The 20591-nt window shown below is 37.3% G+C and overlaps 1 protein-coding gene across 1 annotated transcript in view; it reads left to right on the top strand.

The window, feature by feature from the left end:
- The window catches only part of ADAMTS6 (ADAM metallopeptidase with thrombospondin type 1 motif 6), a 264427-nt gene that overhangs the window by 142490 nt on the left and 101346 nt on the right, over positions 1–20591 (top strand). Inside the window, exons 11-12 of the mRNA XM_004608478.2 lie at positions 1329–1470; positions 16202–16309. Coding sequence (XP_004608535.1) covers positions 1329–1470; positions 16202–16309 — 250 coding nt within the window. The remainder of the gene's footprint in view (positions 1–1328; positions 1471–16201; positions 16310–20591) is intronic.

The following is a 20591-nucleotide window of genomic DNA, read 5'->3' as shown; positions in this document are numbered from 1 at the left end:
TTGGATCTCTGAATATAATATCATATAAATAGTTTGGTTCAATTCTTAAAGGATTTTCAAATATATGGGGCTTTGTTTGCTTGTTTGTTTTGCCATGGATTGAACCCAGGGCCTCACACATATTTAGCATCACTAGATATTAAGTTCAGCATCACTGAACTTGACTCTAACACTGAGTTAACTCTTCAGCCTACTAATACATATTTTTATATAGCAAATTAATAAACATTTTAGAATATGATAAGATTTTAAATGACTATGACCCTCATTTTAAAGCATGGTTCTTTCTTAGTTATCTATAAATGAAAATGTGTACTGTTCTAAATAATAGTTGAGAAACTTCTACTTGTGAAATTATTTTCCTTTGGCAAAGTGAATGGAAAAGATTTGGGGAAAAAAACACAAGGGCTGGCACTATTGACAGGAATGTTGGAAAAAATTTTTTAATGTTGGCATAGGAATTCTTTAAAAATTCTAACTTATTCACATGTGAAATGAAAGTAAAAAAGCATCTGTCCCATTTTATGCACACGGACTAAATAAAAATGAACAATTATATTTAGCAAAGTGTAGAGCTCTTTAAACTGAGGTATTCTGTCTGGCTTTTGGCGATCTTTATGTTATTTGTTCCACTGAATTAAAATATTATGTTTGAGTGCAAGCATACTTTGAAAAAACAGAAATTATAGAGAAAAGAGAACATTCTCTTTTCCAACTCTGATGACCCTAGATGAAATATGAAATTTCTAAGAGACTAAACACTTTTAATATACTTGAGAGGAGAACTTTGGCTTTTAGCCTCATCTGTCATTCAGCCCATTTATTATTGAAATATTTCAAGAACCTTTGGACATGTATTACCACAGTGTCTATTGTTCTGCCCAAAGTGGAAGTGTATAGATTAAGTCTTTAAGTATTACAACCACAGTTCTTTTAATTTTCCACATTTTATGTTTTTAATTCTACAAGCAGATGTGGGTGTATTTTCACCAAAAACAAACAAGAAGCTTAGAGCAATTGAAATTCTGTTTTGATGGCCTCAGAAATTAATTTAAATTAGTGCTTTAAAGGCCAACCAAGATTTCTTAGATCATTATTTAAGATGCATTTAGCTGTCTTGGTGCTGAAACAAACAAACAAAAAAACTACTATTGATGCTCTTGCCCACTTGCAGTAAAGATATTCTATTTTGTCTTGGATATTTTTGCTAGAATGTGTTGCCTTTTATGCATTGCTATTAAAACTTAGAACTCAACTCATGGTTTCAAAATTGCGATTGAAATAGTCCATAGTGTACCTAATCTCCTTTGATCCTTTATGTTGAACAGTTCAGGCCGTGGTACTTGCCTTGATAATGAGCCTCCCAAGCGTGACTTTCTTTATCCAGCTGTGGCCCCAGGTCAGGTGTATGATGCAGATGAGCAATGTCGTTTCCAGTATGGAGCAACATCCCGCCAATGTAAATATGGGGTAAGAAGTCTGAATCTTTATTATGTTTAGTTCCTTATTATATTTTCTGATTATACATGTGTTAAATGGAAATTTTGATGAACATGGGTACTCTTGTACATCATTAATGCAAATACGATCTTTTTGTAAACTACTCTTTTCTGATGGCATTCATATAATATCTGTTTCTAAATGAATTATTATAAATGTAACCAAGCTTTAAAAGTCTCATGTGGAGCATAGTTAAATTTTTAATAACTTATAATACAATTATTCTTTAGGTTCTGCACTTATAATGTTAACTTTACTCTATCCTTTAAAATGGTACAGTATTGAAATCTCCCCCTTGCAAACTTTGAAAATCCCAATTTTCTTTCTGGCACCCTTATCATTAAGTCAATGGAATTTTTTATTGGTTAGGACCTAACTTTATTCTATTGAATTTTTTTTAACTGAATCACCATGAGATGCACAGTTACGAAGTTGTTCATGTTTGAGTTTCTGTTGTATAATGTTTGAGTACTCATCCCTTCACCAGTGTATATTTCCTTTCACAGATGTCCCAGTTATCCCCCTGCCCCCCATCCTGTCTCTATGGCAGACACTTCTTTTTTTTCTTTTAGGCACTGTGGTTTGCAATATTGTTACTGAAAGGTTATCATGCATATCACTTTACTCCTTTCAGCAACCAGTTCTGTCCAGAGTGATTATTTCCTACTATCAATGTCATAGTGATCCCTTCTCCCCTTCTTTGTCCTAACCCCACCCTAAGTACCTTCCCTTTGACAAGAGTCATACTATGGATCAGTTTTCCTGGCCCTCATTTCTATTGTCTTTGGGTACTAGTCTCATACTATGCTTTTTATTTTTTAGATCCTGCAAATAAGTGCAATCATTCTATGTCTGCTCCTCTCCCTCTGACTCATTTCACAGTATTATACTTACCATGTCCATCCATGTCTAAGCAAATTTCATTACTTCACTTTTTCCTAACAGCTGCATAGTACTTCATTGTGTTGATCTGCCACAGTTCTTTATGCACTTGTCTGTCTGTTCTTGGGCACTTGGGCTGTTTCCAGATTCTAGCTATTGTGAATAGTGTCGCAGTAAATGTAGGAGTATAGATGCCTTTTCTGCAGTGTGTTTTTGGGCCCCTAAGATATATTTCCAGGAGTGGGATTGCTGGGTTGTATGGAAGCTCAATTTCTAGTTTTTGAGGTATGTCAATATTGTTTTTTCCAAAAGGCTGGACCAATTGACAATCCCACTGACAGTGAATGAGAATCCGTTTCTGCCAGCATCCAAGTCAGCACTGGTTGTTCTTGTTCTTTTTGATGTGTGCCAGTCTCTGTGGTTTGAGATGATATCTCATTGTTGTTTTGATTTGCATCTCCCTGATGATTAGTGATACTGAGCATTTTTTCCCCATGTGCCTTTTGGGCATTTGTATTTCTTCTTTGAGGAAGTTTCTGTTCATCTCTCCCATTTTTTATAATGTTGGATGTTTTTTCTGTCAAAGTTCTATGAGTGCTTTATATATCTTGGATATTATAACCCCTTATCAAATGAGTCTTGGGTAAATGATTTCTTTCATTCTGTGGGCTGTCTTTATATTCTGGTTCTTGTTTCCTTTGAGGTGCAGAGACTTCTTAGTGTAATGTAATACCTACATACTTGCTAGTACTGAGCTATTTCAAGCAGCTTTAGCCACTGCCCACATTCTAATATGATCAACTGGGAACAAGATGGCACTAGCCAAAATGCTGAAATGAGGAAAATTAATGATATGAAAAAAATAGGGAGATCATAATTGGTACTTTGTGGCTGACCTAAATGGTCTCAGTATTGGGCTGGAGCAATAGTACAGCAGGTAGGGCTCTTGCATTGCATGCAGCCCAGTTGGGTCTTGTGTCCATTTCAGCAGACAGGTGAGGAAAGGAGTGCTGACCACCTGTGTTCCTCTGGTGCATGCGTCCAGGAATTTGTTCAGTGAATGTATAAAAGAATCTAAAGTCTCATAGAAAGAGATTTTAATTTAGGGTAAGATAGGTAAAAAATATAAACATATGAATGAAAGAATAAGATTTTAAATTATGGGTTTCTTTAAAAAATTCAGTTAAAAAGTACCACTGTATCACTCTCATCCCGTTGCTCATCGATTTGCTCAAATGGGCACCAGTCTCTCCATTGTGAGACTTGTTGTTACTGTTTTTGGCATATCGAATACACCACGGTAGCTTGCCAGGCTCTGCTGTGCGGGTGAGATACTCTCGGTACCTTGCTGGACTCTCCGAAGGGGTGGAGGATTCGAACCTGGGTCGGCTGCATGCAAGGCAAACGCCCTACCCTCTATGCTATTGCTCTAGCCCCAGTTAAAAAGTAAGTTTAAAAACTTAGTTTTTATTTTTATGAAAACATAGCTTGAAATATTTCTTTAAAAATAATAAAAGGCATTAAATTTTAAGGTATAGATTAAACATTAACTGTTCTAATTATTCCTATTGGACCAATGAATGCAAAGGAAGTGATGGGGGTCAGGGCAGGGTTGGGCAATACTTGGCATTGCTCAGCGCTCACTCTTTGTGCTGTGCTTAGGTATCACTTATACCTAAGTGATATAAGGATCTGGGGATCACATGGGGTTCTGAGAGTTGAATCCAGGTTGACTGCATGCAATACAAGTGCCCTCCCTGCTGTTCTATCACTCTGGCCCCAATGATAGGTACCTTAATATAATTGGTGCATCCACTATAAAAAAATGGTGTGGAGTATTCTCAAAACATTTTAATAGAACTATTATATAGTCCAGCAATTCTGCTTTTGAATTTATAGTCAAAGCAGTTGAAATTAGGATCATGAAGAGAGGTGTATAGATATGTATACTTGGCATTATTCATAGTAGCTAAGACATTAATATAAACTAAATGTCTTCCAACAGGTGAGAATATAAATTGCATGAGAAAAGGAATTATGCCTTATTCCTAACTGTTTATAAGTTATTCCTTATTGTTAACAAAGTGAGTAGTACAATGTTTATCTCATAACGAAAGTTCAGGAAATACTTATTGAAGAAATTAATTGGAACCTAGTAAAGAGATAGTGGGGAAAGGACCTTGGGGATGACATAGTTATCTGAAGAGCTGAGAGGAAGCCAGCATGGCTGAAGTTCCCATAGCAAGTAACTGAGACAAGAGAAAAGGATAGGGAATTAAAACCTAATGGGCTCTGTTAAGAATTCTAGGTTTTAACCTTTAGAACAATGGGAAACCATCAAAAGCTTTTAAATATTGAATGAGACCAAGAGATCGTATGGATATGAAGGAAATCACAGAATTTCTAAGATGCATTACAATTTCAGAAACTCTTAAATTTACAATTTGGGAAAACTATACTAAAAAATTGAAGGCTTTGACAAATTACCTTTGTTCTCTTTCCTTTTGATCCCTTCCCCTCCAAATATGTACACAGAGTACTAAAGCATCTTTGTCCCTTACAGTAGTACTCTTGATTTTCTAAGCAACTGTAAATTCATTTATTTTTTTATACTAGGATATACAACACCCTAACTTTTAGTTTTTAATTAAAAATTTTTTTTTGATAAATCACCGTGAGGTACAGTTACAGACTTACAAACTTTCATGCTTACGTTTTAGTCATACAATGATCGAGCCCATCCCTTAACCAGTGCCCATTCTCCACCACCAATAATCCCAGTATCCCTCCCACAACTCCCACCCCATCCCCCACTACCCCACCCCGCCTCTGTGGCAGGGCATTCCCTTTTTGCTGTCTCTCCTTATAGGTGTGTGGTTTGCAATAGAGGTAGTGAAGTGCTATCATTTGGTCTGTAGTCTACTTTCAGCACAGATCTCCCCTCTTGAGGGGGCCCTCCAAGCACCCATACTTGGTGTTCCCTTTTCTATCTGAGCTGCCTTTTCCCCCTGCATGTGGAAGCCCGCTTCCAAGCTGTGGAGCAATCCTCCTGGTACAATACCCTAACTTTGAGATGAAATAAAGCTCTCTTTTTTCTGGCTTAAAAAAAAATCTTGTGGGAGCCTACGGCAAGCATTATCCTCAATGGGGAAAAACTAAGGGCCTTTCCTCTGAGATCAGGCACAAGACAAGGATGCCCACTCTCACCACTCCTCTTCAATATAGTACTGGAAGTACTTGCGATAGCTATTAGACAAGAAAAAGAGATTAAGGGCATCCATATAGGAAAGGAAGAAATCAAACTCTCACTATTTGCAGATGATATGATACTATATCTAGAGAAGCCTAAAGCCTCTACTAAGAAACTCTTAGAAACAATAGACTTATACAGTAAAGTTGCAGGCTACAAAATCAATACCCAAAAATCCATGGCCTTCATATATGCAAACAATGAGGCAGAGGAAAGGGACATGAAAAAAGCAATCCCATTCACAATCGTGTCCCAGAAAATCAAGTACCTCGGAATCAGCTTAACCAAGGAAGTAAAAGACCTCTACAAAGAAAACTACAAAACACTACTCCATGAAATCAAAGAGGACATGAGGAAATGGAAACATATACCCTGCTCGTGGATAAGGAGAATCAATGTTGTCAAAATGGCAATACTCCCTAACGCATTATACAGATTCAACGCGATCCCTATAAGGATACCCATGACATTCTTCAAAGAAATGGATCAGCAATCCTAAAATTCATATGGAATAACAAACGTCCAAGGATAGCTAAAGCAATTCTTGGGAAAAAGACAATGGGAGGCATCACCCTCCCCAACCTCAAACTTTACTACAAAGCAGTAACAATTAAAACAGCATGGTACTGGAACAAAGGCAGAGCTGTAGACCAATGGAACAGGGTGGAATATCCCTACACACAGCCCCAAATGTATGATCATCTAATCTTTGATAAGGGAGCAAGATATGTGAAATGGAGCAAGGAAAGCCTCTTTAACAAATGGTGCTGGCACAACTGGACAACCACATGCAAAAAAATGGGTTTAGACCTTGACCTGACACCATGCACAAAAGTCAGATCAAAATGGATTAAAGACCTCAACATTAGACCACAAACCATAAGGTACATTGAAGACAAGGTCGGCAAAACCCTCCACGATAACGAAGATAAAGGTATCTTCAAAGGTGACACGGAACTAAGCAATCTAGTAAAAACAGAGATCAACAAATGGGACTACATTAAACTAAAAAGCTTCTGCACCGCAAAAGATACAGTGACCAGAATATAAAGACTATCCACAGAATGGGAAAGGATATTTACACAATACCCATCAGATAAGGGGTTGATATCAATGGCATATAAAGCACTGGTTGAACTCTACAAGAAGAAAACATCCAACCCCATCAAAAAATGGGGCGAAGAAATGAACAGAAACTTTACCAAGGAAGAAATACGAATGGCCAAAAGGCACATGAAAAAGTGCTCTACTTCTCTAATCATCAGAGAGATGCAGATCAAAACAACCACGAGATACCACCTCACACCACAGATACTAGCACACATCCAAAAGAACAAAAGCAACCGCTGTTGGAGAGGATGTGGGGAGAAAGGGACCCTTCTTCACTGCTGGTGGGAATGCCAACTGGTTCAGCCCTTTTGGAAAACAATATGGACGATTGTCAAAAAATTAGATATTGAGCTCCCATTTGACCCAGCAATACCACTGCTGGGAATATATCCCAGAGAGGCAAAAAAGTATAATCGAAACGACATCTGCACATGTATGTTCATCACAGCACTGTTTACAATAGCCAGAATCTGGAAAAAACCCGAATGCCCCAGAACGGATGACTGGTTGAGGAAACTTTGGTACATCTATACAATGGAATTCTATGCAGCTGTTAGAAAAAAGGAGGTCATTAATTTTATAGTTAAGTGGATGGGCATGAAAAGTTTCATGCTGAGTGAAATGAGTCAGAAAGAGAGAGACAGACATAGAAAGATTGCACTCATCTATGGTATATAGAATAACAGAGTGGGAGACTAACACCCAAGAACTGTAGAAATAAGTACCAGGAGGTTTGACTCCATGGCTTCGAGGCTGGCCTCACATTCTGGGGAAAGGGCAACTCAGAGAAGCGATCACCAACTATAATGTAGTCGAAGGCCATGCAGGGGAAGGGAGTTGCGGGCTGAATGAGGGCTAGAGACTGAGCACAGTGGCCACTCAACACCTTTATTGCTGGCCGTAGAAGCTAAATAGAGAGAGAGAACAGAAGGGAATGCCCTGCCACAGTGGCAGGGTGGGGTGGGGGGAAGATGGGGTTGGGGAGGGTGGGAGGGACGCTGGGTTTACTGGTGGTGGAGAATGGGCACTGGTGAAGGGATGGGTTCCCGAACTTTGTATGAGGGAAGTATAAGCACAAAAGTGTATAAATCTGTAACTGTACCCTCACGGTGATTCTCTAATTAAAAATAAATAAATTAAAAAAATAATAATAATAATAAATCTTGTGGGGCTGATGCACAGCGGGTAGGGCGTTTGCGTTGCACGCGGCCGACCCAAGTTCGATTTCCAGCATCCCATATGGTCCCCTGAGCACCACCAGGAGTAATTCCTGAGTGCAGAGCCAGGAGTAACCCCTGTGCGTCACCGGGTGTGACCCCAAAAACCAAAAAAATCTGTATTTAAATAATTATAAAATATAACACCCATACAGAAATGTATAGAGTGCACAAAGCACAACTTAACAAAATATGACATAGTGAACAACCAGGATTCTATTGCTCAAGTCAGGTTTGGCACCCTAACAGCACTTCAGAAGCAAAAACAGCAATTATTTGCATCACTCCTTCAGCCCTCACCCACCTCTTCCCTCTTCTCCCCCACAGTCAATCTAGAATTCCACCACGTTGGTGGAGGTGTGTAAAGTGACTTGCAGAGCTATGCTAAGGGCTTCTGGAATACTCTCATTGTATGAAAGCTGACCTCAGCTCTAGCTTCATGGTTTGGTTTATTTATTTTTTTCAAGTATAGGATTAAATTAAATCCAGAAAAACAAACAAGCATTGTTATATAAAAAAATCCCAATCTTAAATGTTTTTAATGTATTTTCATGTAGAAGCATATGGGCTCCATAACGTTGACCTCAGGACTGCAGAATCCTGGTGCATTGTAGAAGCCAAATATATAAAATAAATATTAGACATAGATTGGAACCTGCAAGGCCTTAATTTTTATTGATTTATTGTTCATTTACAATTTTATAGAATTTGGGAGGTTTAGCTTGACATTTTCACATCACTTTTTACAATTAATATATTACTATAGAATTCCCACCCCACTTCCAAAGTTCTAAAATTACCTCACCACCAAAAAGAATCCTAAACCAGTCCTCCACCATCCACTTACCCCTGGTAGCCACTATAGCTCTCACTGAGTCTGGGAGTTAGTTTTGTTATTTTCTGCCAGTATATTTGCTATACTTATTTATATTCCATGAATGATCAGAACTATCCCATAAATAATTGACTTTCACCTTCTTATTTCACATAGTGAAATCACCTCACATTCCATTGAGTTGCTATACCACAGTTTCATTGTCCAGTCATTTGTTAATGGCTACTTAGATTGATTGGCCTTGGTTATTATGAATAGCCCTGCTATGAATATGGAACATAAAATATTTTCAAAATAGTGTTTACATAGTCTTCAGATAAATTCCTGGGAAAGATATTTCTGGGTTATATGGCATTTTCTTTGTTATTATTTTTTAAGGAATATCCATACAGCTTTCCAGGGAAATTGCATCAATTGACAATTTCCCCATCTTGTACCAGCCTTCCTTTCCATATTCAAGCAAACATTTGTTGCTATTTATCTCTTTTATATACCCCATTGACCAATTTAATATAAAAAGGTAGTCTTAGTGTATAATTAAAGTAGAGAACATTATGTTATTTCTATAGTATGTTAATAACTATACTACTATAGGAAAACTATAGCTGCCTGAAGTCAGGGTAACCTGCTAGAGATACAATAGTCGCATTTCTTACTTAGGATATCTTACCCCTGCGGAGTATTTAAGACTGACATTTTACCTTTCAGACTCTAACTTTTGATATTTTCTTGCTTAATACTTTTGTTTGTTCTTTTGTTACCAACAGTTAGGTAAGATTCCAGTAATTATTGCATTTCAATTGAGAATCATTGTAATAAAAGACTTTATTGGTCTTTTTTGGTATTGTTGGCTACCTATGCAACTTTTTAAAAAGAGATACAGATACTTGGGAGAGGATAAAAATAAAATACTTAGAAGTACTTATAAGGGAAGTTTAAAGAAATTGAGTTTGAATAGTCCGTAATAAAAAAGAAGGAAAATCTTGGCCTCGAAATCTCTTCAGGCTTTGGAAATTTTATTATAGTTTGAGTGCTGATCACACATTGTTCTCTTTCTCTATAAGAGCATTAAAAGTAGTAGTGGCTTAATTTTTACAGCTGGAAGGTTGTAGATTAGTTAGTAGGAAGAATTTCAAGTTATTAAATATTAGAATATTTCACTGAGGGAGATTATAGAATCACTTTCCCTGTAGATTTTCAGGTGATATAACATTTCACAATGTGATTTCATTTTAATTTAGTGAATTCAAATTTACTAGATGGCATGAAACTGTTTTATCACCTCACTATCTATTGGAGTGCAACTTGATAAGAAGTTGAAGTTTTATTTTTCCTTAATTTTCAAAACTAAACTACAGACACATCAATCACATATCATTATGTATCAATGAGTTTTACTCTGGCTTTGCTTTTCAGACATATATTTAAAAAGCATTTAATCATTTTTAGCAGCTTCAAATGAATTAATTGTTTAACTCGAATTTTGACATGACTTTGCCGTGTACATAACAACAAGAAGAACAACAACCAAATAATATTTTTTTGCTTTTCTAGGAGTCCTTGTGCTTAAATTACACACATATAAGGATTAACCTATTTAAAGATGAAATAAGGGTAGATTATTCTCTTGCTTCAGATGGCTATGATGCACCTGGAAGCAGGCTAAGGGTCACCATATGTTGGTTTTCAGTTTTCCTTTGTGTGATACAATGATCAGTAACCTTTCTAATCGTTGATGCTCCTCTCTGACCTTTTCAGGGCTCTGGCCTCCCTCTTGGTCAAGATCCTTTATTGCAAACAGCTGCTGAGAGATGTTACTGATAGGGTAATGAGGACAAAGAGAATGTTTCATTTCCAGAACCAAGGTGACATAGGGTTTAGGGTTTCCCAAGAGTAGAAAATGTGCACAGATTTATGATCTCTACAGTTGTTAATTTTTTTAAGTCATCTAGAAATACACATGCCATTTTCTCTTCACAAACAATTTTGCTTCCTTGTATTATAATAAGATTATTTTGCACTTTTATGGTAGACCTTTTTCCCATGTGTAAACTACTAATTTAAATTTTCTGAGATAAGTCAAGAATGTTCTGTCCCTTTTGGGGGGTATAATTTACCAGCAATAATTACTTGAAAAAGGAAACATTAGAAAAATTGTTTTAATTTTTAGAATTGTATTGGAAGGGTTTGACTGCAAAATAATATTACTCTATTCTAGTTAATGGGATTCTTGTTCAGTTCTTTGCAAAAAGTTAATTTGTGAATGTAAAGTAAATTATTTTATATTAGACAGTTTCTTTAAAACTTCATTTAATGTATTTTACTGTTTATATCTGCTAATGTTTTTGTTTGTGGGTTCGGGGCCATACTTGGCAGTACTCAGGGCTTACACTCTGTGCTCAGGACTTATTCCTGGTGTTGATTGGGAGGTCATATGGGTTGCCAGGATTGAACCCCGGTCAGCTATGTGCAATACAAGCACAGTACCAGCTATGCTGGCTCTCCGGCCCTTGTTAGTGCTTTTTGGTTAATACTTGAAGTTATTAATCTGAAAAAATCAAATAAATTGGAAATCTGACAGTTTGCACTAAAATTGTAAATAAGTAGGACTATTTCAAATGTTCTTATCTTTTGTATGACCATAAAATACATTTGAGGAGAATATTAATATTATTTTGAAAGTAATTAAGTATGGATTTTTTTTCTAATGTCAGGGATTGAACCCAGGAACCCAGACACATGTAAGTGCTCTACTGCTGAACCACCTCCCTAACAATTGGTTAATTTTTTAAAGGTGAATTAATATAGTCTTAATTTGAGAATATATTTCTTTAAAAGACAAACAAGGGGCCAGAAGATACAGTGGGCAGGGTTTTTGTTTTTTATGCAGTCAACCTGAGTTCGATCCCCAGCCTCAGATATGGTTCCAGAGCCCCACCAGGAATGATCCCTGAGTACAGATGCAGGACTAAGCCCCATGTACTGCCAAGAATGGCCCGATAACAAAAAAAAACACCAATATAAAATAGCAATAAATAATTAGGAGGATATAATGAACATTTAGCGAGATGTTGTATTATAGTAGAATATAATAACCATTACTAAACAGTCTTAATTGTTTAACAGTCTTAGTGGCAATTTAATTCTGACATGTTTAAGAGAAATGTTTTTGTGTTTTTGTTTTGGTTTGATTTTGGGGTCAGATCTGGCACAGCTCAGCACTTAGACCTGGCTCAGTGCTCAGGGATCACTCCTGGCAGTGCTTGGGGGTTCATATGTAGTGCTGGGGATTTGAACCAGATTGGCCACATGCAAGCAAACACCTTAACCCATGTACTATTTCTGGGCCCAACACTTAAGAGAAATGCTTTCGTTTTTGTTTTTCCTTTCCAAAATTTTATTTTGATAAAGCACCATGAATTATAAAGTTACTCATAGTTGGGCTTTTGACATAGTGTTCCGTCACCAACCCTGCTGCCATTGTCAACTTCCCTCCATCCTTCCTAGATTTCATCTCCTCCCTACCCCCACCCTAGCTCCAGCCTGCCATCTTACCAGGCACCTTTTAAATCTGATTATTAAAATTTGTGTCTCATGAGTCCAGTGTTATTGACTCTGTGGTTTGGATATGTAGCTGTGTCATTCCTTCACAGCACCCATGTATCTGGGTCCCCTTGATTGCCTCTCCCATTGCTTCCCATCTACCTCTTATCCCCTTCTCCCTTTCACTCTATTTCTTTCCTTCTCTTCCCTAAACTCTGGGGTCAAGAGTGGTCTAGATATTCCCCTTTATTAATTTTTTGCCTTTGTGGTTACAATTGGCGATGCTCAGAGGTTACTCCTAGCTCTGAACTCAGGAATTGCTCCTTTTGGAACTGGGGGGGGGCATTTGGGATGCCTAAGATTGAACCCCACTCGCCTTCATGCAAGGCAAATGCCCAACCCACTGTACTATCGCTCCGGCCCCAAATCCTCTCATTAAACCAGTGTATCTCTTTCCCCAGTGACTCTAAATACCATTTTATACATTTGTACTCTAAATACAGTTTTTGTACTGTTTTGTGAGTTGTTTTACTTTATTTGTTTCCACATATAATAGTTCTTTCACTTTCTGGTTTATTTCACTTAGCATAATTGCAAAAGGCAAGATTTTTAGTTTAGTTTAGTTTTTTGTTTTTTGTTTTCGTGGGGGTGGGGGTTATACCCAGGTTAGGTATGACCTAACGTTAGGGTCTCCTGCTTAGGATCTCCCATGCTTAGGGTCTCCTCTGGTGCTGTGCCTAGGGATCACTCTTGGTGATACTCCCTGAGCATATGTCATGCCAGGGATCAAACCAAAGATCGCCAAATGCCAGGTAATTATCCTACCCACTATACTCACTCCCCAGGCCCTATTTTAAGTTTTTAAAGGAATCTCCATACAGAGATTTCCATGGTGAGTGAACAAATGTATAGTTCCACCAAGATTGTACAAGTTTTTTTCTTCATACCCTTGACAACACTTATTTCTGGCCTTTTAGCTCTAGACCATTCTCTTAGGCATGAAGTGATAACTCATTGTCATTCTGATTTGTACTTCCCTGATTTTTGATGCTCATTATTCCATGTTCTATTTGTATGTCTTCTTAGGAGAAGCATCTGTATGTAGGTTTTTAAAAGCAATTTTACTTATTTTTAAGATTTTTAATTTTTATAAGGTTGTTCACAATAATTTGTTACACTCAGGGCCGAAGTGATACTGCAGTGGATAAGGTGTTTGCTTTGTAAGCAGTCAACCTGGATTCAATCCCCAGCATCCCATATGGTCCCCCAAGCACTGCCAGAAGTAATTTCTGAGTGCAGAGCCAGGAGTAACCACTGAGCATCGCTTGTGTGGCTCAAAAAAAGCAAAATAATACTAATACTAATACTAATAATTTATTGCATTCAATATTTTAACGTTAATCCCACCACCATTCAACTTCCCACCACAATTATTTCAAATTTTCCCACCACCGCCCAAGCCTGCCCCAGAGGAAGATGCTAAATAATTTTTTTGTATTGCTTGTTATGAATATTTTGATCAACATTGGTTGCCTTCTACTTTCATCATCATCATCATCATCCCATCGATCATGGATTTTCTTGAGCGGTCTCAGTACCGACTCCATTCTTCCTAGCCCTGAGATTTTCAAAGCCTCTTTTCACTCGTCCTTCTCAATGGTGCTCTTTCATGGTCAGGGAATAAGACCCATCATTGGTTTTGGCATATGAATATGCCACGGGGAGCTTGCCAGGCTCTACCAATCTTCTACCTTACACCCCAGCAAATGTGTTGTGCTACTCTTGGTATATCAGTGGTCCGAATTTTAGATGTTACTTCAGGAATTCTGTCATTTTAGTAAGAGTGTTAGAGCTGGAGCTAGGTTTTTAACTGTCTGAGATTTTGAGGGTGCAGAGGCATACTCTGCAACATGTTGTTCTCTTCTAAAATTTATTTGTGAGTCTCTGGATCGTGGCCATTAATGTGATCATGTGGCGCCCAGGGTGTGACTGCCAGGGACCCAGAAGCACAGGGAGATAGGAGGAGGGGGCCCAGCCAGACTCTGTGTAAGCCTGGATTTTTCAGCAGATTCATTCTCATGCTTGGTGGGCTCAGGACAAGCCCATGAAGGTCGGCCATGAGCATGGCAGTGATTGGTTTCTGGAGATATCCAACTGCCAGGGTTCTTTTGGGTTAGGCGGAGAGACACACATGTCGACACACAAGGCTCCCGGATGAAGTCAGCCTGGCATAGGAGGAGGGGACACCTCTGCAGTGGGTTGCTTTCTTTTGAGATTTATTTGTGAGTCTCTGGATCATGGCTGTTAATGCACTTATGTGTTACTTAAATCTTTTTTGATGGAATTGTTTAGTTTCTCCTAGTCAGTATGTTACCTTTTAATTTTTGCAGTAAGTAATTTATTTGTTTGTTTACATATTTGTTTGTCTTGTGGCGCTAGGGTTGGAACTCAGAGCCCCATACATGTGAGGTTTGTGTTTACCAAATGAACAACACCTTGTCTGCATATGTGTTGATGTCTTTCATTATATACAGAAACATTTTAGTTTGATAAAATTCCATTTATTTATTTTTGAACAGCTTATTTTTGTTTTGTTTTATTTTGTTTTGGCGGCACACATGATGGTGCCCAGGACTTACTCAAGAATCACTCTTGGAGTGTTCTGGGGACCATATGTGGTAGTAGGAATCGAACCCATGCAAGGCAAATGCTCTACCTTCTGTACTATCGCTCTGGCCCTTGACATTTTTTTTACACCTGACTGATTAGGATAGGTGTAAGAAAATGAAATATTTTATTATGCAATTTTATATTATTATATTTCTCCCACACTGATGTAAAATAATAAGAAATCATAATTAAAATATCAGAAATATGAAATATGGAAAGAGCATAACAATAAAATGATTCCTGAGTGTAGAGTCAGGAATACCCTGAACATCACTGAGTGTGGCCCAAAAACAAATAAAATAATTACTAGATTGCCCTTCAGGCATCTATGAACTTCAGAAATTTCTCCCTACTCATTCCCATGATCTTTCTGTTATTCTCATTTAAATGACAAGTATTTGAACATTTCAGTTGAACTAGGAAGCCATCTATCTGGAAATATTTTTTTAAAACAATTAGTATGTTTGCACTATTGTACATTCTGGAGAGTATTCTTTCCAACCTATTGATCCTTTCTCCCAACATTTTTATATAAAATTATTTTTGTACATTATTTAAATTTTTCTACCAGTCGCAATAACTAAGATATATTGTATCCATTAAAATAAGAATTATATTGAAAAATAAAACATTTAAATGCTTCTACAAACTTGGTAACCAACATTCTAGAAGATTATCCTACGAGGTCCTCATATCTGATGCTTCAACAAGAGTTCTCAGGGTCTGGAGAGATAGTACAGTACCTAGTGCATTTGCCTTGCATGCTGCCAACCCAGTTTGATTCTCAGCATCCCATATGGTCCCCTGAGCATCACTGGGTATGCCCCCTGCCATAAAACATCAACCCCCTCAAAAATACAAAAATAAAAATAAAAATCCAAAAGACCACAGTCTCATCTCTTTTTAAGTAGTGCCAGCTGAAAGAGAGAGAGAGTACAACTGGTAGGGCACTTGCCTTGCCATGGCTGACCCGTTTTAATCCCTGGCAACACACATGGTCCCCTGAGTACTGCTAAGAGTGATTCTTGAGAACACGGCAAGGAGTAAGCCTGCGCACAATCAGGTATGACCCCTCTAACAAAACAAATCAGAGCAATAAATTAGTGCTGGTTGTCTACAGATATATTTTGTGAAAGGTTTGGACCTGACTTGAGTCTCTATTTCTGATCAACTTGCTTTTGCCTTCTTTCCTAGGAAGTGTGTAGAGAGCTCTGGTGTCTCAGCAAAAGCAACCGTTGTGTCACCAACAGTATCCCTGCAGCTGAGGGAACACTCTGTCAAACTGGGAATATTGAAAAGGGGGTAAGCTGAAATGATTTATTAGCTATTTGGCATGTAGGCTCAAACATACATTTCTGGTGTTGGTACTTAGCCACTAATAAATCAAGCAGACTTTAAGTTAAAGTGTACTTAAGAAAACAATAAATCTCTAGCCTGATGAGTTATCATATCTTGATTTCTGCATTTGCATTTCATTTAGAAAGTTATAATGAACAATTATTTCTTGTGTCATTTTTACTTTTCTATATGTACATGTATGAGTTGCATCTGTACAAATACTCCAATAATCTTACAGTCTATAATATAGATTACTTGATCATATAAGTTCAGTTTTTTTCTTTCAGATAATTCCCAGAAAAATAATGACCTAAAAGAAGATTTTATAACTACAGATTCACTAGTCACTTTTAATTTGTAGTATCAGAACAAGAGATCAGAATAGAAAAATAGTTTATTCATATAGAATTTAGAGCTAAATGATTTTAGTTTCATCAGTCTAGTTTTCAAGAATATATCATTGTTAAAAATGATCCAAACACATCGGAATAGTTTGTACTATCTGAACTTCCTTAGGGATTGCTATACATATATGGATTTTAGAATTTATTGCTATGAGCTGAATTTACAATAATAACTACTACTGTCATCTGTTCTCAGTTCTGACTTCTTCCATGTTAGTTGGGCTAGTTTCAACAAAGATTACACTGAATTTCAGCTTGCAATCTGATGTTTAAATAGAAAGAATGAAAGCTTTTGGGCAGCTGTCACAGTTTATTAATCCTTGCTGACGGCTTCATTCAGGACCCATGACCTAGTGCCATGTTGATGGCTTTTCCATGCTGAGTTTTGAAATGTTGGCAAATTATGCTAAATGTATGAATTGATAGGGTCATTTTTAAAGGATTAAGGATCTTTTTTAAGACTTTATAAGTAGCCAGTAAAAATACAGAGACCTTCACATACTACCAAAAATTCCTTCTTCTTTTCTTTTCACTAAAGAAATAGAAAATATTAGGAACTGCATTCTTGAAACAAAGTCTAGGTTTACTTTGGATCCAACAATTCTTGTCAACGACAAGTAGCAATTTACATCAATCTGTACTTAGAAGAAATACTTAACTGTAAGGGGAGGTGGTCAGTGAGAATCTGTTTCTTTATTTGTCATTGATTGATTATTATTCTTGTGATCTAGCCCCTGGCTGGGCCACAGATTTTATTTGCCTAGAATACATACTATCATAGACTCATTTTGTGGGATGTGTGAGTGTGTGTGTGTGTGTGTGTGTGTGTGTGTTTCTGGGGACAAACCCAGGGCCTCACACATGCAAAGAATGCATTCTACTATTGAGCCACATTCTCAGCCCCTATCCTACTATATTTTTTAACCCAAAGCACAAAGAATTAACTCTTTTAAACGTCTGAGAGACTTCAGAGGCATATTCTAAAAATGATCAAATCACTCTAATATGTAAGTCACAAGTAAGTACAGGTAGCCCAATCCTGTTGTTTATATGGTAAACATGTATTTCTTATTATTTGTGCTTAGTAGTAGAGTTCTGATACTACACTTGATCTTAGCCAGAGCTAAGCCACAGCAGGCAGGGCATGTGCCTTGCACATGGCTGACCCGAGGTCAATTCCTCCGCCCCTCTCAGAGAGCCTGGCAATCTACCAAGACTGCCCGCACGGTGGAGCCTGGTAAGCTACCCGTGGCATATTTGATATGCCATAAACAGTAACAACAAGTCTCACAATGGAGATGTTACTGGTGCCCGCTCAAGCAAATTGATGAGCAACAGGATGACAGTGATACAGTAGCAGTAGAGTTCTGAAGATATTTGGTCTTACAGCTCTAAATATATCTGTAATAGAATGAAATTTTATTTAGACGATTACACTTTTTTGTTGTGTTTTATTTTGGGGTCTGCGTATGTCAGTGTTCAGGGTTTATTGATGGCTCTGTGCTCGGGGGATCTTATGCAGTGCCAGGGATTGAACAAGCGTTGGTAGCATGTTGGCACTGAAGTCTGTACTATTTCTTCAGCCCCAATTATAGACAAAAAAGATATTCTTAGAGGACCTCAGATGGTTCATTGTCAAGCACCTGCCTACTAAGCATGAGGTTGATGAGGTCATAATCCCGGGTAAAGCGCCACATCCCTAAGGGCAATCTCAATGATTCTGTTATTTTGGATCCCTGGTGCCACAACAGACTGTGTGATCTCCAGTGCACAGTACCCAAAGGTGTATGAGTGCCTCAGAGGTGCCACGGGAACCACACGGTGCAGGAGAGCAAACCCAGTGCCTTGCACATGCCACTTAAGTCATATCCCAGGCAGGAAGCCTCTCGAAAGAATCTAGTGTATCAAAATTTTTGTTTACCAAGATATCATTTATATTCACAGCAATATACCTTCATAAAGTCAAAATGTTGGATTTCACCATCTAACATTAATAAAATTAAACTAAACAAACCTTAGTCATTCTGCCTTGGAAATGGAAGGTTGATAGACAGCTTTAGGATGACACTAACAAGTCTAACAATGATTTAATGAGTGAATAAATCCTCACGATATCTCCATAATTAACTTGGAAAATATAAAAAAAAATTTAAAGCATTAGATCAACATGCATTTTTACAAAAAAAAAGAAAAACAATTAGAACTAGACATGCAAGCTAAGCACTCCTTAATTTATTTCTTGTTTACTTTTTACTGACTGCATTTACCGTACTGATGAGTTTTTGTTGATTGCAACTTGCCTTCTTATAAGAGAGAAGCATGTTTACCATTTTCAAATGTAGCTTTTTCCTCTGAAGGTTATGTTTACTTGAAATTAACGCAGAGCTCAGAATTTGACTAGCTATGCAAAGAATTTAGAATTTGAATAACTATACAAAGAGTAGTGATAAAATTTAAATGAATTGTATGTAAAGTACTGGAAGCTGACCTGAAAGTCTCAGACATGTAGTGTGCGTACTCTTATCATGAAACTACACACCCAGACCCAAGATGAAAGTTTTAATTGATCTGATCAATTTTGTGTGACAAATCCGTATTCTTGACACCTGAAAATAATTGGTTCTCCAGTAGCAATAATGACAATGTTGACAATATTTAAAATGCTTAAAATGCAGGATACATTTTTATTATTTTTAATATTGATAACAATTCCATGAGGTAGGTACTGTCTTAACTGTATTTTATAGATGAGGAAAATAAGATTATAAAATACATGTCATAGCAGTACGGTAGTAGAGTATGGATTTTAGTCCCTGGTCTTTCTGATTCCAAAACTGAAAACTTCCCTCTCTAGTACCTCTGATCTTGCTTTATCTTCAGATGAGAAATTTTGCAAAGAAAAAAAAACCGACAGGTTTCATTCACTGGAATAAACTGAGTCACTGGAATTGAGATTACTGCTGAAAATGTACTTGACTTTTTAGTGCTAAGAGGATTTTTACATATTTTACTATAACAGTTTGTCATCTCAGGCATCCTAATAAGATGGCACTGTGGACATAAGGTAGAGTGAAGAACATTCAGTTATATTGCAATTATAAAATTGGTGAATTTCTGCTTTAAAAAAAGAGTAAATACATTTCTGTTTCTACATATTTCGTTGGATATTATGACTGTGGGATGAGATTATATGTAAGTAAGCTTTATTTAGGGTTTTCTTAGACGGATGGTGCTAGTACATATGACTAAAACATTACCATTACTTTTCATTTATGCCTTGCAACCCTAGAGGATTATTGGCAGAAAAATTTTTGCCAGACTGTCTTATATGGCAGAAGGGGACATCAGAGAGGATAAACATTCTTTTGTTTGTGTTTGTGTAAATACCAGAAACATGGATAGAATATCTACAACCCCTGAAAATTTAACACTTAATTTTACAACTACTCTCATCAAAAGGATCCAAAATAAAAATCTACATCCTGTCTAGTCAGCAGGATAAAACCAAAGTTGCTCATAGACTTTTAAATAATTCTTTTAAAAAAGAGTGGAGGAGGGGAGAAATGTTCAAATGATAGCATAGACCTATCCAGAAAACTAGATCCACGATGATCTCGTCAAACTCTGGCTGAAAAAGATATGGGATCCTTGCCCGGGGGCTCAGCTCCACAAATGTTCCATGTAAGTATGGGAACTGTTCCATGCACATTTAGCAGATGGAGTAGGAAATATGGCCAAAAAATTAAAAACTGATCTTTGCGTGAGTCCTGGGGGGTCTGACATCGCTATTACAGCTATTGGATTTTTGCCTGAATAAGCCATTCAAGGATTGAATAAGAACC

Source organism: Sorex araneus, chromosome 1 (genome assembly GCF_027595985.1).
Source record: "Sorex araneus isolate mSorAra2 chromosome 1, mSorAra2.pri, whole genome shotgun sequence".
NCBI classification, from domain to species: Eukaryota; Metazoa; Chordata; class Mammalia; order Eulipotyphla; family Soricidae; genus Sorex; species Sorex araneus.
The sequence above is the reverse complement of the archived record's forward strand: the minus strand, read 5'-3'. Positions and strand labels throughout refer to the sequence as shown.